Raw genomic sequence first — 25,754 nt, forward strand, 5'->3', positions numbered from 1 at the left:
TTTGTAACTCTTCTTCTGTGTACACCTTGCAACAATATGACCTACTTCATTACAATTGAAACATATGATAGGGAGCTTACCTTTGAATTTACCTTTGCCTCTATGGAATCTTCTACCCAGTAGTGCTTCCAACTGTTCCACATCTTCTTCATCTGTTCTGCTATCACTAGATGCATGTTTTCCTTTTCTCCTCTTCTTGTTTGACGTCTCCTCCTCAGTGTCTTTCAATGTTAGCCTGTCCTTGAAAGTAGATTCAAGGTTCTCACATCTATAGTTGTCAAAGTTAGACAGTTCAAATGCAGTGAGTCTTCCCACAATTCCTTCAAAGGTTAGTGTGTTTCCTTGTACACACCTTAGCTCTTGGATGGCTGAAACTCTAATAGCATACATGGGGAGTAGGGTTCTCAAGTATTTTTTGTTGACAGTCTCTTCTTCCAATTGACCACCTAGACTTCTTATTGCACTTACCACTTCTTTCATTCTAGCAGCATATTGAGCAGCATTTTCACCTTCCTCCATTTTCATGTCATCAAACTTTCCTCTTAGGCTTTCTCTCTTTGCTCCCTAAACATTTTGATCTCCTCCATAGATATCTGTTAGGGCTTTCCACATTTTGAATGCAGTGTCACATCCTTTAATGTCATCAAATTCAACATAACTGAGTGTAGAGGCAATCTCCAACATTGCCTGATTATGCTCCTTCCTTTTGCTCAAATCATTTGCAGTAAGAGGTCCAGTTGGGTCTACATGTTCTATTCCAATTGAGGTTTGTGCATAGTCACCTATCCAAGGTGCAATTTCATTAGACTTTTCCATGCATTGAAGTTATCTCTATTGAGCTTGGGAACTTCTCTCTTGGACATCTTGATCTTCTTGCTTCTAGTACCTTGAAACTAAATCAGTAGATGCCTCTAATACCAATTGTTAGAAATGCTTTAGAATAATTGAGAGGGGGTGTGAATCAGTTATTCAAGGTCCAACATGTCCAATTAAAACTTTTAACTAAGTGTAGTGGGCCCATTCAACCATTCATTCATCTAAGCTTTAACTTTCCCATTCAGCAAGTTATTATAAATCAACATGCAAGCATAACACATAAAAATATCAACACATAACACAATGATTTACATGGAAACCCAATTTGGGAAAAACCACTAGTAACATGCTACTCAATTCTCACTCTTCTGAAGTGATGCCCTATGAAAGGCTTGCCCTATTAAAGGCTACAACACATTGTTAAATGTGACCTGGTTAAAGGATTTAACCACCCTATTAGAATTGGGCCTGGTTAGAGGACTTTAGAACATTCACTTGGAATGCCACCCTGTTAAAGGATTTACAAATGGCTATTAGGCCAACCTAAGTCCATAAGATTTTCCTTCTACCCTGACTAATACAATTTCTAGAGAGTAACAATAAGGGGTTTAGACCTGATTACAAAATACAACTCAACTTGTAGATCTTAGATCATTTCTCAGCTCATAGCTTTGCTTGGCTTTCAGTCTCTACAACTCTTAAGAGCTTGTCCTCCTTTCAAGTTTTGTCTCCTTGAGTCTCCATGCTCATTGTACTAGTGCAATCGTCTCTCTCTAACCACTTCGAAGTAGAGTCTCTATACTCTATTCTTCCTTCTCCTAGATGTCTTCTCCTTAACACCCTTTTAACCACTTTGTAATTTGGCATTCCAACAGCTTTTGCTTCCTGGTCTGTGACTCCTTAAATAGAAGTCTTGGAGTTCCTTTCCCACTCAATTCTTCCCTCCTTTGATTTTAATTAGTATTGATTAGGTAGGATTCATTGAATCTAATCCATATTATGTTTCTTCTAGAAACATTATGAAGAATCCTCTGGAATTTGCTCAAAAATTGTTTACATAAGATTTTGTGCCACTAGCTCATCACCCTTATCCCCCAACTGGTTCACAAAATTTAAGGTAACAACTTTGCCATCTCAGATTTGGTGAATCTTCAACTTTTAAAATAATGCAACAACTCGGCACTATTGAAATTATGATGCTCGGCACATATTGTGTTACTCGGCACCAACTACATTTTTACTAATGCTCGGCACCTACTAAGATTTTTTGATGCTCAACACTTGTTACTTTTCTCAGCACCTGAACTTCACTCGACGCCTAAAGTTCACTCAACACACACACTAGATTTTTTATTTCCTCGGCTTCAACTAGCTTGCTCCGCACCCACTGATGAACTTAGTTTAAGCTTTACAATCAACCTTGTTCTAACTTATACTTCTAGTGTTTCTCAGTGTGGCCAACCTCTATATCTTCAAGTATGTTATCAATACAACATTTAACCATTGACTTAATTGATCCTTGCACTTCATTACAATATCACAACTCAACCTTTCTCTTAGGCGTTCTCGTTACATCTTGTTGATCAAATCCTCTTCATCAATCAACTAAATGATAGTACTTGGATCTTGTAAGCAATTTTCATTCCTAAAAATAGCAAGTTTGACATCAATGACAAAACAATGGTTGAAAACAATCTCCCTCTTTGACAGTAAACCTTCTTCATCAATGATCTTTTCAATCAGATTTCCAACAATTTCACAATCAAATGTCCCTTTTAGATATCTGAATATTCTCTTAACTATTGTAAAATGATATTCCTTAGGATTAATTTGAAATCTAGCTACAATCCCAACTGCATTTGCTATATCTAGTCTAGCGTGAGTTAGATATTGCAAACCTCCAATCATTGATCTATACTTCTTCTACCCCACTACAAGTGTCTCATCTTTGCTTGATAACTTGCGACCAGTTATCATAGGTGTGCCAATAGGTTTACAACTTTCTAAACCAAACCTTTTCAACAAATCTTTTAGATACTTAGCTTGTGAAATGAATATACCATCATTATTCTGCACAATCTGCAAACCTAGGAAAAACATAATTTCTCCTATCATGCTCATTTCAAATTCATACTTCATCTCCTCAAAAAATTTATTACTGGCTTCATCATTACCTCCAAAAATGATGTCATCAATAACTATTACAATGGTCAACAAACCATCTTCAATTTCTTTCATATACAAGTTATTGTTTGTCGTACCTTTAGCAAATCCAAGCTTTGCCAAGTAACTGTCCAACGTTGCATACCAATTTCTTAGTGCTTGCTTCAAACCATAAAGAGCTTTCTTCAATTTGCATACCATGTCTTTGTCTTCTGATAAAGGAAAACCTTTAGGTTGCTCAACGCAAACCTCTTCTTCTAGTTCTCTATTTAGAAAGGCAGATTTAACATCCATCTGATAAACCTTGAATTTCTTGTTCATTGCATAAGTCAGAAGCATCCTTACAACTTTCATTCTTGCTACATGTGCATATGTTTCCTCATAATCAATGCCTTCTTGTTGTGAATAACCTTTACAAACAAGTTTGACCTTGTTTCTCACAACTTCTTGCTTATTCCTGAAAACCCATTTTGTTCCAATTGCATTCTTATTTTTTGGTCTAGGAACTAACTCCCATGTATAATTCTTTACTATCTAATCCAATTCTTCCTTTATTGCTTGGATCAAATGATTATCTTTGACTTCTTCATCTGTGCACTTGGGTTCAACTTGAGATATCAGGCATATCTCCTCATTTACTCTGTTCCTTGTCATAATGCCTTTTTCTTTACTTTCAATTATCTGCTTAGGAGGGTGGTTCCTTGTCAGATTTCTATTAGGGGTAGGAGTTGACATCTCAACTCTTCTCTTCTCTAGGTTTAGAACTTTGTTCTCCTCTATGCTCAAAAGTTAGTACATCATTTTTGCAAGTCATTGTTAGTCTTAAGAAAAACTTCAACATTCTATCTAACAATTCTAAATTTATTCTCTTCTTTGTCTGAATTATGATGTACCATCCTTTCTCCAATTCCAAACTTCTCATCAATCCTTACATTTGCACATTCAACTATTATCTCAGTTGTATAGTTGAAACATCTATAAGCCTTGCTTTTCAATGAATAGCCAAGAAACATACCTTTATCGCTTCTTGGATCAAACTTACCAATGTCATCGTCTCTCTTAATAAAAATTTTGCTCCCAAATATCCAAAAATATTTGACTAATGGTGAATGTCCAAACCATAATTCATAAGGTGTCTTGTCCATGCCTTTTTTGATCTATATTTTGTTTAGAGTATATACTATAGTATTAACTTCTTCTCTCCAGAATGTCTTCGAAACATCATTCTCAAATAACATCTCTCTAGGCACTTCTGCTATAGACCTATTTCTTCTCTCAGAAATCCCCATTTTGCTCAGGTGTTCTAGGTGCAGATAGTTGTCTTTTGATTCCATTTTCTTCACAATATATGTTAAATTCTCTAGAGGTGAATTCTCATCCTCTATCAAATCTCAAACACTTAATCTTAGCACCAGACTCATTCTCAACTCTATTCTTAAATATCTTAAAATTCTCAAAAGCTTTAGATTTCTCTTCAAGAAATGCTACCCATGTCATTTTAGTGAAATCATCAACAAAAATCATAAAATACCTTTCACCATAGAATCCTCTTGCTCTAGAAGGACCACTCAAATCTATGTGAATGATCTCCAGCTTCTCTGTGGTAGTGAACTTCTTGCTAGCCTGGAATGATACTTTCTTCTGCTTAGCCAAAATACATTCCTTATACACAACATTAGTAGGCTTGACAATCTTAAGAAAGTCTCTGACTGCAAAAGTGCTACTAACCTTTACAATGTTATCAAAGTTTATGTGATAGAATCTTCTATGACAAAACCAACTGTTATCCACTTTAGCTACCAAACATGTCATCTTAGTGAGATTAAACTGAAATACATTCTCTCTAGATCTAGTGCTAGTTCCAATCATCTTACCATGTTTTTCTTTGATAGTGCAAGTCTTCTTAGTGAAGTACAACAGATAACCCTTGTCCACCAACTGTCCAACACTCAACAAGTTATGCTTCAATCCATCAACAAAATAGATATCATAAGTGTTAGTTTTACCATCAAGAGTAATGGATCCAATTCCTATTATATGACAAACTACATTGTTACCAACTCTAACAATACCTCTATCATGTTTCTTGAACTTAACAAACTTATTCATATCACTAGTCATGTGATGTGAACAACCACTATCAATTATCCAATTAGACTTATTTTCCACTTGGGTAACTAGAGCTCTTTCTTCTCTAATTTCTCTATCAAGATCATCTTCCTTGATAGCCACACATCCTAATTCATCATCACTTTCACTTTGACCTTTCTCATCAAACTTTTCATCTTCATTTGCATACAAACAATTTCTATCTCTATCTCTTCTAGGGTTAAACTTCCCTTTATACCTTTTCTCTCTTTTTAGACATGTATGCATAATGACCAAATTCATTACAAGTCCAACATTTAAAGATTTTCTTACCATCTTTTTTCTCTTCTCACCAGAAGGGTTATTCCTTCCTCAATCTTCTTGTCTTCATCAACTTTATTGCTGCCAACAAAATCTCAACGAGTGCTTGCACTCCTTGTCAAATTAGGTTGAATGTTTAGGACACTAAAGGCTATTTCAACTCTTGCAAGTTCTCCAACCTGTCTTAGATCTACTTTTGTTGATTCTAATCTTCCAAGTAATGTTTCCTTAGTGAAATCCTCAGTGCAGGGCATCACTAGCTGAATCATCTGTGCTATTGGCTTGAATGGTGGTGGCAAATTTTCAAGATCTTCCATATGACTTCATCATCTTCCTTGGTTCCACCACAAGATTGAATAACTGCAACCATTTATGATATTATGCTAATATAACTTCTCATAGATTCATCTTCCATCATTCTAACATCTTGAAATGCACATATCTAATTCTATATTCTCATTCTTTTTGTATGATCACCACCTTCAAAAGTAGATTCTAAAGCTTTCCAAATTTTATGAGATGTTACAAATGACTTTATCTGGCTGTACTAATTTTTTGGAAGTGTTGTTAGTAGGGATTCCTTTGCTCTCATGTTGAACATGAATAAATCTCTCTCTTCTTCACTACATCCTTCAAGCTTTTCTTCTTCGACGATTGACTTCTGATTTTTTGTTAAGATCCAATATCTTGGACCCATGCACAAAATATGAGTCTTTATCTTCTCCTTCCAACTATCATAGTTAGCCCCATCAAATCTTGGACTATCCTTCTTGGACATATTCATCATTGATCTCCCAAAGCTATTAAGCTTATTCTTCAAGGACCTAGAGCTCTAATACCAATTGTTAGACTATACAATCTTAACCATACGAGTAATGTAAACTGAAACCACAACAAGATACTCATACACAATAACACCACATATGTTAACTAGGGAAACCCTTGATCAGAAGGAAAACCCTAGTGGGAATGATACCCACAAGATGATGTACTTATATAAATACTCTTTGTTAGAGGATAGAACTTGTTAGGAGTCTGTTACAACATTCAATACATATGAGTCCTTGTTAGAAGACTTTGAATCCCTGTTAGGAGATTCCAACCCTGTTAGGAGTTGTGGAAGACAGTTGGACCCACCACCCAAACAACTTCAAGGGCAATACCAATGAACCCACTATCCAAATGATCTCTGTATTATTCCTTGTAGAGTAATAGAATTGAAATGTATTTCCTTCCTCTATCTCTATCCTATCAACTAGACCTCTACTCCTTTAGATCTTGTAACCAGATCTTGAATCTCGCATCCAATAATTCTTTGAATTACTTATACACATTCAGTAAGCACTCTTCTTCTTTTTGCACTTCACACTTCTTCCAACAATAGATACACACATCATACACTCGATCACACATTACAAACAAGGAAAACATCTTTCCTTTATACCATATCTTCATAATAATTTCTTGAGTCAGCCTTGAGGCTTTCCCAATCAATTAAAATAAGATAATTAATTAATTATAATTACAATAGTACTAATGGATCACAATCTACACAAAAAATCACATGTGCGATACTAAGGCTTACAAAATTACTGACATCATCATCTGACTGTCCTCTATCACTGCCTGACTACACATCTCTTCATTACATGTTAGATGTAAGATAAACAACAATCATCAGGAACTACTTTCCCAATACTCTGTCTCTGAACTGCTCTTTGTAAATTACATACAACTTTCATACGACATCGACTTAGAATCTATGCAGTTAACCACATCATTAGGACACTATGTTGTACATGTCCATAATTGCACATGACTAGACAATCAAACCATTGTCCATACCATCAAGATCTCTGTCTACTACTATGCCAATCTTTACAGAAACAATGCTATGTTGACATCAATGACAAACACAATCATGGATGCAACACATCAATACTCTCTAATGCTTAGGATACTCCCCCAATGTAGTATCATCAACATTCATGCTAACAAATTTTAGCTCAGGCGAGGGAAGGTAAACAAGGCTAATAAATAAAAAGAGATATTAAGGAGAAAGACACCGAGGAGAAAGTTGTGCTTGAAACAAACTGGAACAATTTGCACCCAAGGAATTTGAAGAAACAAATATCAAAAGATAAAGATCATGAAAAGGAGGAGGAAGTTGAAGACATAGAGGAGGAAAAATATGCAAAGTTAATGATTAATATGGGCAATGCACAAGAAATGAAAAACCCAAATTGTACCTCCCTTGCTGAGAAAGAGATGACAAAGAACTTTAATTCCATTACAAAAAAATGTTTTTGAAATAAAAAGTGACAAAAAACAAGGGGGTCGACCCTTACAACCAAAATGATGGTGACCAACACATTACCAACAAAGACCCACATAGAACATTACTAGAGTAAAAACATACAAAAGTTCCACAAAACTAGAAAAAAACTATGCATGTAACATTAATGAAATAAATGTTAAAATTAATGAAAGAAACATTATGGGTTGTATTCACACTCTTCAAAACATGATATTTGTTTTGGAGAAGGTAATTACTGAGTAGTACTTATTTGTAGTACATGACAAGTGTCAAGACATGTTAATATTCTCACTTTTTCCAAAAAGTAAAACAATGCAATTAGGCATTTTTATTATTTAAGTATGTCTTGCAAGCAAAGGGGGAATGTTTATTTTCATGTCATTCACAACAAATTTTGTGATGAATGAGAGATTGTTTAGGTTTGTTGTGATTGTGTTATGAGTTGATTCAATAGGAATAACTAGCGATGATGGTGAAAAAGGTAGAAGAGATATTCTCGATGGTAATGTGAGCAATATATGACCAAATGGTTAGAGCTATGGTGGATTCCTAATCAAAGGCAACACCATGTAAAAAAATCATTTTTAGAAGCATTAGAGGAGGACAAGTTGATTAAATTACAATGAAGGAGTTCAATTCTCTTGTTACTTCTCTCTACAAGGTGCAAGACATGCATGCTGATGAACAAGGCAACTCTTAGTGTGGTCACGAGCAATAACAGGCTGAAGAAAAAAATGAGAAAGAGAGGCCATGAACACTAGGACAAGGCAAATAAGGAAGTTGGAAGATGAGGACAATTGGGGGGAGGAGCTCAATCGCCTTACTCAAAACTAGGAGGTTATTAATAGTCTCAAATGATTTTTGGTTATGCTACTCTTAACTACACACACACACACACACACACACACACACACACACACACACACACACACACACACACACACACACACACACACAAGTGGATGAACAATATTATGGTTAATCTAGAAAGCAACTTTAGTATGAATTCTATTATTTTTAAAACTCTTGCAATTTTTTTAAAATATTTTGTTGCATGCATATTTAACTGTAATAACTTGATATTGTGCTATAATATAATATTTTCGTTCTAGATTGAGGACCCTTTCCTTTCCATGTCAATCAATCAATCTATATATATATATATATATATATATATCTTTATCTATGTTTGGTATCGATGAGGTTAAGACTTTTAATGGCTTTACTCATTCTCTCAAGAGACAAAGGACTCTAGACTTTAGCTTTAATGGTTTTCTTAGGTGGATGAACAATATTATGGTTAATCTAGAAAGTAACTTTAGTATGAATTGAATTATTCTTAAAACTCTTGCAATTTTTTTTTGATATTTTGTTGCATTCATATTTAACTGTAATAACTTGATACTGTGCTACAAAATAATGCTATAATATAATCTTTCAGTTCTAGATTAAGGACCCTCTCGTTTCCATCTCAATCAATAACATAGAAATAATTTTTTGTCTTGCCTATCTATAGGCGAGACTTATGTTTTCGAATAACTGATTCTAGTATTAGTTTGTCTTGATAGCTGTGCTCAAACAAATATTAAATAAAATCTCTAATGTTTCTAAAGTCTGTGACATATCAAATTATTATTATTATTTTGAATATTTGCTTTTTATGATTGATCCTTGCCATTTTTGCCGGCAGTATTTTATTTTTTCTATTTAAAATTTTCTATTTTTTTTTCTAGTCAATGAAATTGAGCAAACAAAATATCCAATGGAAAGACTATATTGTAAGTATTGTTTTAGTTGAAAATATGTGTCACACTATAATTAATTTGATCGTGCATAGGTATTCTATTGTTCGAAAGAGTAAATAATAAATATATTTTTCAAGAGTAATTTAAGTTTATTTAAATAAGTAATTATCACTTAGACCTATTTATACGAGATTTTTACTTTTGCATCACCTATTTTCTTGGAAAGCTATGTTTAATCAAATATTAGTTTCTAAACTTTAAGTCTTTTATTTTTTGTTTTAAGAATATTAAAATATCTATTTTACTATTAGCAAAATTAAAATTAATATTACATTTTTATCAACGTAAATTAGTTGGTAACTTGATTTTTATGGTGATTTTATTTTGACATTGATAGTGCTCAGGGTTTGGTGTGATAGCAAATTTTTTAAAAAGTTGTGTTTTGATTTTAATATAAATTAAAATAATTATGTTTATCCATGCACGTGAAAGATTTAAAAAATAAATAAAAATTCACCATCATGTGTCAAAAAAGGTAATAAAAATAATAATAATAAGATAACTAGTTAACATCAATTTTATACAACTTGAAGCTAATAAATCCTATCATTTTTTAGTTTTGATTCTTGTTTTTTGAGCTATAGGTTTCATAGTATCAATAGAAAATGTTTCTCAACACTACAATAGTTACAATCCATACAATATTGTGTATGTGACAATAACTTTGAACCATTCAAAAGAAGGCCTTGTAAAGTGTATGCCAAGGTTTGCGAGATAAACTAAAATCATCTTGTTTTCATTATTTGTTTTCTCTTTTTGTTGCATCTAATTCTAAGTTGAGAATTAGAATAAATTAAATTGTGAACGCTTGGCAACATATGCCTCCAAGGCTACTTCCATGTGTTGAATAATGACCACATTCATTAAATTCATTTATAAATTAAACAAAGCATCTTTTGTATACATAAATTGTACCCTATTACATGTTAATTTTTATACTATTTTCTATCAATATGACCCTTAGATCTCCTTCCAATACAAGTATTGGTTATAATTTTTAAATATTTTTCTAACACTTTAGTTCTTGCCTTGGTAGAGCAAATAGAAGTATTGGTTATAATTTTTTAATATTTTTCTAACACTTTAGTTCTCACCTTGGTTGAGCAAATAGAAGTTGTGTGTACTAATGCAATAATGGAAATGGTGAACAATTTGGAAAACCTAGGATTGCTTTTAAACAAAAATATTCCTTCTTGTGGGGCCTCTTATGAATCTAGATTTTATAGAGAAAACAATGGAATAATTCAATGTCATGAAATTCAATGGCTCGATGTACAACTATTCCTTTTAGGCATCTTCTAATTTGCACAGTTTCTATTACTCTTCTATTCATTAATCTAATATCTCAAGCATCTTTCCCAAACACCTAGTATTTATTGGAGTATAGTGTGACTTTAGTATCTATTATAAATATACATATACTCAACCCCTTGAAAACCCCTATTATCAAGCATATGATAATCATTTGTACAATATAAATATTTCTGTTAACAATCAACATGCAATTGGTTTAAGATAAAAATCATTGGAAACCTCAACGCATCTGAAAAGGCTTCCATTGTTTAGGGCAAAAATTGAAATATTTTGTATAATTCACCAATTATCTGTCATCTTCTCCATCTTGACCCACTGGTGCTCTCACTAACTTCGATATTAAAATAATACAACCAATATCTTAAATTTTAGACAACATGGTCCACCTTGAATAATTTATTTAATTGTAGATGTGATAATATTTAACATCTCTTTATGGTTCACCCTAACATTACAATTATATTTGTACTTCAATGGTTTTATTTTTTTTCTTATTTATCTAGAGGTCCTAGTTTCTTATTTAGCCTTGTTAACCATAATTATTACCACACTTTTGTTTACATTTTAATTTGACAAAAAAAAACAGAACCTGCACTTAATTATGGTGATAACTTTATGTAAATACTTCCTATCTAATTCTTTTCCTCCAACTTAGTGAGCATACTTTCAACCTTTGCAAATTTGAACTGTTTTTACGTAAGGCGGGACTTTAACTGTAACATAGCTCTTGTTTATTAAACAAACTTTGAAGCTTGGCTTTGGCTAGAAAGATTTAAAAATTGAAAGCGGTAAAATTAATTCAAAACAGCATAGAATGTTGTAAAGCAAGAATTTGAAACAGCGAACAGTAGGCATGATAACATACATCACTTGGCCGATCCGGAAAAGCACAACAGGGCATCCGATTAACAAGATAAAGAGGAGGAATGCAAACTCCTCCTCCTCCCCCAATCCCTGTAAAATCCCTGTGCAATGAGAAATGTACAATGGGTTGCCCCATTCTGGATCGTGCTCTCAATGGAGGGATCCCTTGCGGTTCGATCACAGAGCTCGTCGGAGAATGCGGAACGGGTAAGACCCAGTTGGCTTTGCAGCTTCTTCTATGTGCCCAATTACCCATTTCACAGGGGGGTTTAGAAGCCAGCTCTATGTATATTCATTCAGAGGGTTATTTTGCCTCTCGCCGCCTTCGCCAGCTTTCAGAAACATTTTTCAGGTATGGACGCTTGGCTTTGATGCGCTGAATTGAACTATCTATAAGATAAATATAATCAAGCTATCTTCATCATCTAATATAAATTCAAGCGACCTAAACCCTGATTTCGAGTCGGTGCAGAATTATGCAGAAATATTATATTGGAATGTTTTCATTGATTGGTTAATTTTTTTATAAATGTTTGAAAACATTGGTTTGGCCAATCAGAAAATTCTGAACAACTCTATGTTCTTAATCCTAAGTGCCTGGGCCAGTCTAATATTGCCAATTTCTGCAAGGTTGAAAAGCTACGCTTCCGAAAACCTAGGCCTTGAGTTTGATTTAGGTCAGATTTTGTGCAAGGAGATGTTATTGCTAGTCTTTTGCCAATTGGAACGAAAAATTGTATTTGTCAACTAACAGAAATTTCAACTGCGCTAAATCCTATACCCAAAATGCTGAATCTGAATTGGATCAGCTTCTGTGTGGAGCTTCAGGGAAACTTCTGTTCTCATCTTTCTATTCATTAATTTCTCAAAAAATGCATTCGCCATTTAACAAATTTCAATTGCTCCAAGTTATAAATTGTCATTCTTTTTAGAGGATTTTTATTTTCCTCTTTTTGTCATCTTGGCTGATTTCAATAAGTTTTATAAAATTGGATTCACCATTTAGCAAACTAGAAGTCTTTTAAATCTTCGACCTAGTTAGGATGCACGGAATCTTATCTTGGGGCATTATGATTTACAATTTCATACATATAAAAACTGGATTTGTGAGCTAGTAAAATATAGATTGTTTTAAAACATAAATCCTTCATCTGGACTATAATAAAGCTTGCTACAAAGTTCATGCACAAAATATTTAATGGTGATAAATGCTGGTTTTGAATCAGATTGTGTAAGAGTTTTTCCAATCAACATTTTGGATCGCACGTCATGGTCCATGTAATGTCCCCTTTAGGGGACATTAGAAATATTGGAGCCTTATTTAATATAATGTTAAAATTGACTCTAAGACGTAGACTCAAAATATTAAAAGGTCAATTTAATGTTATAAAGAGGGCAAAAGGTCAAGGAGGAATAAAATGAATAATTATAGGGAAGTTGAGGATTCACAAGGGAATAGGACGAAAAGTTAGAGGGAAGGCGAAGAGTCTTAATTTGTGTATTAAAAAGAGAAAGAGGATCATCGTTGGGCATGCTTGATTTATGATTCAGTTCAATTTTCTCTCTTGTGAGAGTTTTCAGAAAGCTTTAGCTTTCAGCTAGTTTGAGGACGTAGCTCCTCGTGCTGGCAGACAGTGGATGCAAACCCATTGTCTCGGGAAACATCAGTTCAGGTGTTTCATTCGCGCTTACAGGTCCTTATTCTAGTGCTCCAATCTGACTGTTAATCTGTATTTAAGATTGGGTTTTTGTATTGTTTATTGTATTGCTATTGTATAATGCAATAACGTATTTTAAGGAGTTATAAGAGTTTGCTGGTTTTATTTTACTGGTTTGTAATACATGGTTATATGCTCGACATCTTGGATGTTATGGTGAGATAACAGGTTATATTCTTGTGGAGAATCTTCTAGTTTTGTTATAGCATTGTATTCCATTTGCCTATATCTAAGTTTGAATGTTATATCTAAGAAGTTGACTATGTCTCTATTGGGATTTCTACCGGTTTTCGATTGTGTTGGAAGCTATCTACAATGTTTTATTTCTGAATATATTGTTGAAAGGAAATTTACTAAATATTTGGTTAGGGATACTTCAGTGGTATCAGAGCTGGTCTTCCTGCCAGCCTGTGAATTTATAACAGAGTAGTTTATCTTGCCACCTTGAAGGGTCAGATTGGTACAATATAATATTGCATACCAGAGTTTAGTGGAGGCAGATTTTTAGAACAACTTATCAAAACAAATTTTTGTGTTGCCTGGGAGGTTCATAAACAATTACAGCAATAGTAGCATTCAACTACGCATTGACAGAGATAACCGGAGGTCTGTGGGAGTTGAATACAATATTTGAGGAAGGTGAAACGTCTACCTACAATAACGTCCATCACAACCTATCATTCTAAAACCTTATAGCAAGCATAATAGAGTGGAAGCAAATGCAAAGATAATAGAGGGAACAAGTGGATTGGGAGTATTACAGCCTATCATTCTAAAACCTTACAGCAAGCACAATAGAGTGGAAGCAAATGCAAAGATAATAGAGGGAATGAGTGGATTGGGAGTAGTATAGGCAATAAGTATCCACTATCAGATGGTGCCCAGATTTATTGCCATGAGGAGTTAAATATTAGAATAATAGATAAGTCGTCTATTATTAGTTAATGGTTATCTATTGTAAATATCTAATTTGCTTTAGTTTGCTTTCATTTTTTGCTTTTTCCATAATAGAATGTTTCTATTCTTTATGATCGTTTTCTAAGGAAACATCGTCTCATTCTTTTGTATAAATTGACCATCTGGTCTCTGTTAATAACAAACAAGTATTTTACCAATTACTTCCGTAATATGGTATCAGAGCTAATACTTAAATTTTTTTCGAATTTTTTTATAATTTCTTCTTGAAATTATTTGTTCAAATTTTTTCAAAATTATTTCTGTCAATTTCTCTAAAACTTGCCTAGGGTTTTCTGCTTGGAGAAATTCGAATCAAACTAAAAAGTTCGGCTAGGGATTTTCTTTATCCCAGTATCTATTTCTTTGGTCGAACTCCTCTGCAAATCACGTCTGGAATCTTAAAGGAGCTGATATTTCTTGGCATTTTTTTCCCTTGAAAAAATCGCGGATTCCCTTCATGTCTGGTTTCTTCCGTTGCACTCAGATGGCTCACGACTTGGTCATTCACTCATGGCTAAAATTCTTACGACCTGGTCATTCTTGGTTGCCGTTTTCAGACGGCTCTGCTTTTTTTTAAAACAAACACCTGCAATTGCCAAATCTGCCATTTTTTGGAGGTCAAACATAATCGTTCTTGTTTGACGTTTTCAGACGGCTCTGGGTTTTTCCAAACAAACACTTGCCACTTCCAAATTGACCATTTTTTCCAGAAAACCACCATTCTTTTTTGCAAATTCAACCTTCAAAGCTGCCGGCTAGGGTTTTGCTCGAAACCCTAAATTTTGAGCTTGGAAATTCTTTTTGCTTGTAGATTCTTGGAGGGGTCTTTGAGAGCTCAACTGGGTTGTCCATTTTTCTGGATGCCTCAATTTTGTGCCTTGAATTTCGGGTCAATAGATCCAGAAATCGACAACATATTCCTTCTGGGTTTTTCGAGCTCTCTTTTGGGTCACTTTGCGGTTTTTTTGGGTCTTCTGTTTTCATAGTTTTTCATTAAAAAATGTGCCATGGCATCTCTGACAAACATTCTGTTTGAGCATAACTCCAAATTCAATGGTTGAAATTATGGCACCTGGAAACAGTGGATCATCGTAATTTTTTGCATATCGGAACACCGATCAACTTGTTCTGGGTGTTATGAAGTGTCCGACTTCTCCGGGTCCTAATCAAGATACATGGGATCTGAATAATCGAAAGGCGGTGATGCTTCTCAAATTATCCATGGTTGATGATCAACTTTCGCAGATTCCATTTGGCAAGATAGTTGTCGAGATCTGGACACATCTCAAAGGTCTTCATGAGACTTCTGATGAAAGCAAAGCCTTCTTTTTGAAAAACGCTCTGTTTTCTATTGTCATGGATGAGTGCACCTCGCTCCAGGCACGCCTGAATCGAATTTAGGAAACCCGTGATCAGTTACTTGCCATCGGTCGCAAGATGGAGGAAGAGGATATTGTGGTTATCACTTTTCGGAGTTTACCAAAATCCTATGAGCATTTTATCGAGACTCTCAACATCACATCTTTTGGTGTTGATTTGAAGTTCACTCATCTCTGCACCTTGTTGCTTCAGCAAGATCGGTGGAAACAACAGTTCGATAGCAGCTCCAGTTCCACCTCCACAAAGCAAGCCTTTGTTGCGAAATCCTTTCAGAAGGATAAAGGCAAGTTTCAGTAGCCATGTCAACAGAAGTCTTCTGCTCCAACATTAGATGGTTTTAGAAAGAAGAACATTCAATGCAACTACTGCCACAAGTTTGGACACATGAAGGTTGAATATCGAAAACGCTTAGCTGCACAGTCTAAGCAATCAGGTTCGCAGCCCAAAGCGAACAATGCAAAGCACGCTGAGCAGGTGAAATCTGCCTTTTATGCCTTCATGGCTAAAAGACTTGCAGATCATGTGAAGTTGTCTGCTTGGTACATTGATTCAGGTGCCTCTCATCATTTCATTCACCATAGAGACTGGTTTATTGACTACCAATCTTATTTAGACTCTGTTATTTTTGGTGGCAAAGAAGAGTATACGATTTTCGGTAAAGGCAACATTCAACTTCAATCTGCTGGGAGGAATCTCATATTCCTTGATGTGTACTACATTCCAAGGATGGAACTAAATCTACTCTTAGTCAGTTAGTTGCTACGACATTCTCCACACTTGGCAGTCACCTTCAGTTCACATCAGTGCACTAGCACTGATCGAGTGACTAAATCTACTGTTGCAGTGGGTCTTGAGGATCATGGTCTTTTTAGACTTATTGATTCTGTTGATTCTCAGGACATAGCTATGGCTGCATGGTGGTCTTCTGTTAGCACACTTTGGCATCAGTGATATGGACACTTAAATGTGCATTATCTCTCACAGCTTGCTCGGGATGAGCTTGTTCTTGGTTTGCCAGAGATTCAGACTCAACAACTTGGAGTTTGTGACGCATGCTAGGTTGGGAAGCAACATTGCACACCTTTTACTAGTGGTGACTCATGGTGAGCTTCTCAGGTACTTCAGCTTGTACATGTCGATATCTGCGGCCCTATGGCCACTCCTTCTGTTCTTGGGTCCAGGTATTTTCTGTTGTTTGTTGATGATTTCAGTAGAAAAATGTGGGTATATTTCCTTAAAAAGAAATTAGATGCATTTCTTGTATTTCAGAAGTTTAAACCTTTAGTTGAAAAAGAGTCTGGGAAATCTATTATTACTCTTAGATCAGACAATGGGGGGCAATTTTGTTCTGATGTTTTCTCCAGCTTCTTGGATACACATGGCATCAAACGCTAATTAACCACACCCCACACGCCACAACAGAATAGTATAGTTGAACGTTGGAATAGGACAATCACCAAGATGGCTCGATCCATGCTCGAACACATACATGTTCCAAAGCAGTTTTGGGCAGAAATAGTTAATACTACAATTTATCTGTTAAACCGGTCACCCACAATGACGGTCAAAGGTAAAACTTTGGAAGAGGTCTGGTTAGGGCGCAAGCTTAGAATCAATCACCTAAGGTTTTTGGCTCCCTTTCTTTTGTTTGGATCCTTGATGCATCACACACCAAGTTGGATGGCAAGAGTTAGAAACTCATGCTTGCTGGATATAGCAGTCTTCACAAAGCCTACCGCTTGATCGATGTTGAGACATCTAGTTTCATCTATAGTCGAGATATAGTCTTTGATGAGCAATGAGGACCATTCATGTCTGTTTCTCCTGTTCCTGATCCAACAGACTAGCCTATGATGGCTCATGATTTGGGAGTTCGGCTTCCATTAGGTCCACCTGATGGGAGGGCTCCAATAGCTCCTGCAGCTCTAGTTATACTAGTGATATCTGTACAGACACCTCCGGCTTCTCTTGCAGGATCACCTCACTTTGTAGATACTTCACTTGAGTTTGATTCAGATTCTTCTGATGAGGATCCTATTGATCAAGCATCTCTTGGTATTAATGTTGGTCATTCTTCTATCCAGCCTAAGTGGTGGACTAAGGCACTTGCTGATCTTTGTGATGATGAGCTCATTGATGTGAGAATTGCTTGGAAAAATAGCAAAACTACATATTCTGTTAACTTTGCTCTCATGGCCAACATTCACAGCGTGTTTAAACCTCAAACATATTCCGAGGCTAAAGGAATTCTAGAGTGGGAACAAGCCATGACATCTGAACACTAGAGCCTGTTGAAGAACAACACTTGGGTCCTTTTTGATCTTCCACCAGGGAAGAAACCCATTGGCTGCAAATGGGTTTACAAAATCAAATACAAATCAGATGGTACTTTGGATAAGTACAAAGCTCGTTTAGTGTCGAAGGGCTTTTCCTAGCGTCAGGGCATTGATTATGAGGAGACCTTTGCTCCTACTGCAAAGATGAGCACCATTAGATTAGTCCTAGCCATGGCACAGTTTGGTTGGAGAACATCGACCCAGTAACATTTCCGACCAAGGGCAGCTACAACGTATTGTGGATGCAACAGTAGTAATCAGGTGGTCATTATAGTTTTCGGGAATGGTGGAAGAACACAGAGATTGGTTGGTAGTCTAGCTTACTACCAAGGATCGGCAGTCTTCACCCACAAATATACCCTCCACAGCAGACAACGAAACCTTTTTCCAGCATGTATTACCAAGTTCTCCTTGACTGATGGTTAATCTCAACAAGCTTCATTCCTACTTTATCAATTATGCACAATCACTATGCCCAGTGTTGTTCTTGCTCAATGGAAAGTTGAAGATTACCATATTGTAGTTGCCGATCATAGGCTTCATACTATCCTCAACTCTAGAGTTTTTCTTGAGAGTATTGACCATGGTTGATACTGATTGTTAATGCTACAACTTGGCGTGATCGGGTTTGCCCAGGCTAGCTGAATTAATTGATATCATTGACCAATCAATGATCTTGTGATGCCTTAGCTCCTAACAGAAGTTATTCATTCAAAACAAGATAGTATGGGGTGTGTCATCGGGTTTGCCCATGCTAGCTAAATTAATTGATATCATTGACCAATCAATGATCTTGTGATGCCTTAGCTCCTAACAAAAGTTATTCATTTAGAACAAGACAGTACAGGGAGTTGACACAAAGTGCCACTAACAGGAGTGCTACCAATGTCGAGGAGGAACTATTTTTGGTAGTGAAAATTGTGAGGAGTCCATCTCCGATGGGAATCCCTGCATAGATACTTGAGCATTGAAAACTCCATTTTAATAGTTAGTCTTCGATTGGTATTTCACAGCAATGTTCACATTCAGCTTATCGATAACCTATTGTTTGAAGTAGATGCTGATTGGATTTCCAATAATCCTCTTTTTGAGATAAATGAAGACTCTCCTTTTGATTATCATGATGAAGATGATTTTGATTTCAAGATATGGAATTTTGGTACGATTCCTAGCAATGAATATGGGTCACAGGCTGGAAGTGGTGAATTGACTACGGTTATGCATCATAGGACCAGTCCACATTGGGTTCTTGATTTCACACCATAAAGGAATTGGTTGGATTATTTACATCAGCCTTTGGATAGATTTTGGTGTAGATTTGAGGAGAGTTATGTGTTGATCATAGGGAATGCTCTTTCAGCTTTATTCTTATTCATAGTACCTATATACCCGGAGGTTATCCAGATTGATGATGATAGTACGGTATTTGATGTGCCCAGGGTGTTACTTTTTGTTTTTGAACGGCTTGTGTATTTCATCATCTATTTTGGTTGAGTTGTCACCATCTACTGGGTTATGCATAGTTCACTAATACATTTCTATCTTATCATAGCGACTGGTTATGACAACAAGGTTTGGGATCCAGGTGTTGATCATATGTATTTTTGGCTTGTTGAGGACCTTGTTGTGATTCTATTTAGTTTGGGGTTGGATTCAGTGGTATCAGTGATGATTAGGGTTATTCAATTTACAGGTGCAGAGTTTTTTCAGAGAGTTATATGGGATCCAGGGATTTGCTTGATAGATAGATTTCAGAGTGACATCTTGCGTCGTAGTGTGGTTGGAATTGTTTTTAGTTTGGACTATCGGGCTACCTGTAGACTCGTATGGGAACTTGGTACTGATTGCTTGAGGACAAACAATTTTTAAGGAGGGGAGATTTGTAATGTCCACTTTTTGGAACATTAGAAATATTGGAGCCTTATTTAATATAATGTTAAAATTGACTCAGAGAAATAGACTCAAAATATTAAAAGGTCAATTTAATGCTATAAAGAGGGCAAAAGGTCAAGGAGAAATAAGACAAATAATTAGAGGGAAGTTGAGGAGTCACAAGGGAATAGGACGAAAAGCCAGAGGGAAGGTGAAGAGTCTTAATTTGTGTATTAAAAAGGGAACGAGGATCATCGTTGGGCATGCTTGATTTATGATTTAGTTCAGTTTTCTGTTTTGTGAGAGTTTTCAAAAAGCTTCAGCTTTTAGCTAATTTGAGGACGTAGCCCATCTTGCTGGCAGACAATGGACGCAAACCCATTGTCTCGAGAAACATCAGTTCAGTTGTTTCATTCGCGCTTATAGGTCCTTATTCTAGCATTCCAATCTGACTGTTAATCTATATTTAAGATTGGGTGTTTGTACTAGTTACTGTATTGCTGTTGTATAATGCAATGATGTATTTTAAGGAGTTATAAGAGTTTGCTGGTTTTATTTTACTGGTTTGTAATACATGTATATATGCTCAACATCTTGGATGTTATGGTGAGATAACGGGTTATATTCTTGTGGAGAATCTTCTGGTTTTGTTATAGCAGTGTATTCCATTTGCCTATATCTAAGTTTGAATGTTATATCTAAGAAGAAGTTGACTAAATCTCTATTGGGATTTCTACTAGTTTTTGATTGTGCAGGAAACTATCTACAATGTTTTATTTTTGAATATATTGTTGAAAGGAAATTTAGTAAATATCTGGTTAGGGATACTTTAGTCCATATTCAAGGTGATAGGGAGTTACAGGAGACATAGGATTGGTTAGTTGCAGATCAAGATAGACTAAAGAAAGAAGGGGAAGATAGGTTGCAAACAACTTAAAACACAAAGGGAGGCTCAAATAAGAAATATAAAAATAGGGAAAATGAAAAACACTTTAAGTAACAATAAATAAGCATAAGAAAGTATATGTATGCTTATGATCTAAGTTGTCGATTTGGGTACAAGATTAGTTATAGATCTAAGGTTTTGGTACATCAATATGACAAAAAAATAATCTAGGGTATAACTAGATAATGCACATGCATGTACATTTATATATGCTTACATGTGTGTAAAAAAAAAATTATATTTGATAGTATGATACTTCATTATTGATCAATGGTGTTTAAGAGAATTATAAATGACAATTGATAGTTCAAAATTTCAAAATTATAATTTATGTCATATATCCTACATGTCTAGGGTAGTTCAAATGAAAATCATTACGATTAGAAAATTGAAAATTGAAATAAATATGATAACCTTTTTGTATAATTGTTTTCAATCTTCATTAATCATCAAAAGAGTCTAGGTCAAGGCCATTGTTTGGTTCAACATTATTTGAACCTCAAGTAAATGCAATGCCGCTCCCACTAGTTGCATTATTAAGAGTCTCATCATCATCATCATCATCGTCATCATCATTGTCTCTAGCAAGCTGTGCAATAGATGCATTTAACTTTCTATACTCAAGGGCAATGTCTCAAGGCTTTGTTGCCCCTCCTTGTAATGACATTTCTTATGTGATAGAAAGTGAAAGTTGGAATCAACATAAATCAGGTCTCGTGCTTTTTTTGCAGTCAATTTGTTATGATTCACTAAGTGGACACTAATAAATAAGTATATATTCACATTCCATTCATCCAATTAATAACATGCAACCTATTGAAATTGGAGAGAAAACCAATACAACTTAGAAATAAAAAATCCAAAATAAATTAAAAAATGGTAGGTATTGAAGTCTAAAATACAAATGTTAAAAAGTAAAATAAAAGTAGTTGTGATTAAATGTTGATTGCAAGAGGCTAGAGTAATGAAATAATCTTGCCCATGGATATACCACCATGTATGAGCATCTGCTTTGTTTTGGTCTTGAAGAGCACAAATACTATGATCTTGTCTTGAGTTGACCTTGCCAAACTCTTTTTTTATATTATCAACCACTTGCAGTTTTGAGAAAACCACTTGCGGTTTTGAGAAGAGTCTTTGAAATGCCGACGTGTAACCATTAACAACTATATTATCTATATATGGTGCAATATTTCTTGTCAAAGCAAGTATTTGTGTGCATTGTTGTATTTGGAGATAACGCTTATGCAAGGAGATGCAATGGTGTGTTAATCTTGTTCTAGTAGTGATGAATGATTTTTTCCACACTTGAGAATAATGTTTTGTCCCAGTCATTCTCTTTTTGTCTTATTATGACCTTTGTTCTTTTCTATTATGGAGTCAATGCTATCATAAAATCTCCCCAAATATGGTCGATTTGTATTAGCAAACATAACTATACCCATGGTAGGTTCGATGAATCTCAAGACACAATCCACATGAGCCCACCAATTGTAATCTAAGATTGCTGAATTGACTTTTTGGGCTCTTTTTGAATTTAGTAGCTTTTCAAAACTTTATTGGTAGCCAATAACCATGTCATCCAATGTCTCTCGAATCTTCATAATTAATCTCAAAACAATTGTGTGATGCAAATCAAATTTCAACAGACTAGGATCACTAAAAAAAAAAGCTAATAACACATTAAAATAAAAGTAAACATGACATAAATGAAATTAAATAGATAAAATTTAACAATTGAATTAAATTTACCTTCACCAATTCCAAATACGAGGAAATCTTGAAAATGTCTTTTGACATATGGTATTTGGTCACAAACATTTGGATCTCCTCACCCTCAAGGTATATAGCTTTCACCCACTCTATTTTAGTGCTAGCTGCTTTGATCTCCAAGTTAAGAGAGTATATTTTGCATGGTATGCAAAAATGTGCTAATTACTTTCTTGAACCAAATCACCTACAACCATGCAATTTTTTGCATTGTTTGTAATGAATTGTACAACATTTTAAGGACTTAGCATCTCCATGGATCCAACAAGGATTTTATAAATGAATTCTAAATCCATAATTTGCCCCTTAGAATCAATCTTCTTCAAAAACATTGTCCCTTTTGTGGACATTGCAATTATATAATTAAAAATCAGTTTTTGCAATATTTCCATCAATAAAAAAGATAGACGTTCTTATTTCAATCCAAGAATCCCTAATTAGTTTGAGTGATATCTGTAAATAAAAAAATCCTTTGCCAATAAGGTGTTGTGCATCTTTCCATACCTAGGACCTCTGAAAACAGAAGGTGTACTATTGATTATTGCCACTATTTCCCATTGATGCTGTTGTTAGAAATTACGTTAGCATTCACATATATTACGTGTTATGTTGAAAGAAAAGTGAGTTATATATAACAACTCACACAACTATTATAGATGTCAAAGTAAATTTATTTATTTTTACAATGAGTTGTAAAATAGCTTATCATAATTAAAATGAGAAATGAGCAAATTTTTTACATTTTAGACTTGTGCATAGTTTGAAGAAGCCACAGATTTCCTTTTCAAAGTCAAACACTCCTTTAACTTCATGTGAGAATCATCCTTGTGTAACCTTTGGCTTCAATTTGAGACTTGGGTGGATAAGGATTTTGCATGCCATCAACACAAAATAAAATATACTAAGTAGATTCTTTCTCTTGAACAAGGAACTCTCAAATGCTATTGGATATGATCAGATGAGACAACCCCAAGGTTCCTAATGTTAGGTCTGATGGAGCCTTAATTTTTGGAAAAAATCAGGGCTTCCATTTAAGAAATAATATTAGAGACCTGATGAAGTTTGATCATTGTTGTCAGTGAATTCAATGTAAGATATGAATGTTATGATAATCTTGGACAGATACATGAAGACCTTGTAAGCTATTTATAAAAAGACTATGGTCATTGTTGTGATATGGTTACTATCACGGTGATAGCCAATTGGATAAGAAAATATGAACATATTTCATGTACAAGATCAATGGTGTATGAGGATTCAATCGGAACTCTGCAAGCAATGACAGCAGGTGACACATGGAAGTTTATGCTCGGAAGTTCTCAAAGGTCAAACATGAATGACTCTGTTTGATTCAATGAAACTATATACAGCAATTATGATTTGAAAATGAAGATGGCAATAGTTAAATTCTCTTACAACTATTCTGTTATAGAATCAAAGCAGAGACACATTTTTATGATCAAGTTCTTTAAGGAAAGGGATACAAGAAGATTTAAAGTACATACACCAGCAAATATGCAACAGCAAATACAAAGTTAGTAGCTTATAGCATGATTTGTTCAAATACAGAATACTCTGACAACTTAAATGCTTCCATTGGGGAGTTATAAGATTTGGAATATTCATTGTTGTGAATGGTTTCTGGGTGCCTGTTAATATTTCTTTCAAGAGGTAGCCACATCATTACCGAGCCTGTTCTTAAGCCTCCGAACTGACATGGGAATCATAGAAAGTTATTCATATTGTACATTGGAGTTCAGGAAATGGTGCAGGTCTTAAATCGTATTGGTTGTAAAGCTCGATGCAAATCAGAAATTTGTTAGGAGATGGATATAACACAGCAAGGGCACCTTTGTCTAGTCACCATGAAGCCATTTATATAAATAACATTTCCAAATGTTTGGTGCAGTACGAGCTGTTGGGATTCAGGTCATATGCCATTGAGAGTTATGAATTGGAAGTGAATAATTGCAAGAAGGCATCGATGATAAGTTTGGAAGGATGTAAATCACAAAGTGCGCTCTAAGAAGATGCAACAATGTGAGAGAGACCAACGCTTTCCCCATTACCAGACTTTTAAAGCAAGAAGTCATCAGAGACTCTTGTGCCTGCAAATACAGAGATGGAAGTCTACAGCAGAGTGATCTTTTGATTCCAGCAACAACATCATTAGTGTTTCAGGGATGATATCAAATCAGGTTGGTCCAGTCACTGTTCCAAGCATGCAAAACCGGGCAATTTGATGTAGCGCAAAAGGAAGTTGCAGACATTACAACTGAGGAACATATTCAAAATCCCGATGGCAATAGAGTTAATTAATATGCAAATCTTGAGCCTTTTAACAGCGATATGCAATGGAGATTTAAGGCAATTACAAGTATATTGAAATGAAAAAGCAGCAAAAACTTATTATTTTATCTTCGTCATTACATATAAGACGAGACGAAGGACAACGTATAGAGAAGAGACTCCATTGTTGATTTCAATAATTGACAGTTTACCATTTTGACTCTACGGGATACCCAACATATATTTAAATGGATCACTAAGGGTGCGGTCCCATGAGGGGGGCTTTGGGATCTATTTTTATGGAGTGGAAGGTCCCATGAAGTGAAACAAAAAATGTTACAGAATTAAAAAGAATCTTCTCCTAAAAAATAGTTGCCCCTACATTTTAGGGTGCAAATTTGAGCGGGTGGAAAAGGTGGGGGGCTCGAAATTGCCCCACCAGCTTAGGCTTTTTGTCTACCACTTGTCAATCGATTATGTTTTTAAATTTTTATCAATATTATTTCTAAATGATTTAGTCATGTAAATTAACAATGCAATTCATGAGACCACCAGCTTCCATAAATTGTGGAGGTTAAACTTTTAAGCATAAACTCCATTTCAAGATTCATGGGACCTCCCACTTCAATATTATCCTAAAAAGTCTCAGTAGCACCCACTGAATGTTTTTAGGAAGCCCCCCTCCATGGGACCGCACCCTACGCTGACAATTTTGACAGGGGCTTTGGTCTAATTACTAAATATTTTTATCTCCTCTTACAGCAGCTATATACACTTGCATGATAGACAGAGTAATGT

At 35.1% G+C, this 25,754-nt stretch overlaps 1 protein-coding gene across 1 annotated transcript in view; it reads left to right on the top strand.

Moving 5' to 3' along the window:
* The first annotated feature begins 11,599 nt into the window (after positions 1–11,599).
* LOC149538184 (uncharacterized) overlaps positions 11,600–25,754 on the top strand; it is a 52,824-nt gene continuing 38,669 nt past the window's right edge. The window contains exon 1 of the mRNA XM_089799568.1: positions 11,600–12,040. Coding sequence (XP_089655694.1) covers positions 11,751–12,040 — 290 coding nt within the window. The 5' untranslated portion in view covers positions 11,600–11,750. The remainder of the gene's footprint in view (positions 12,041–25,754) is intronic.

Source organism: Cupressus sempervirens, chromosome 9, assembly GCF_028749045.1.
Source record: "Cupressus sempervirens isolate cs-2001-9-10 chromosome 9, ASM2874904v1, whole genome shotgun sequence".
In the NCBI taxonomy this organism is placed as follows: domain Eukaryota; kingdom Viridiplantae; phylum Streptophyta; class Pinopsida; order Cupressales; family Cupressaceae; genus Cupressus; species Cupressus sempervirens.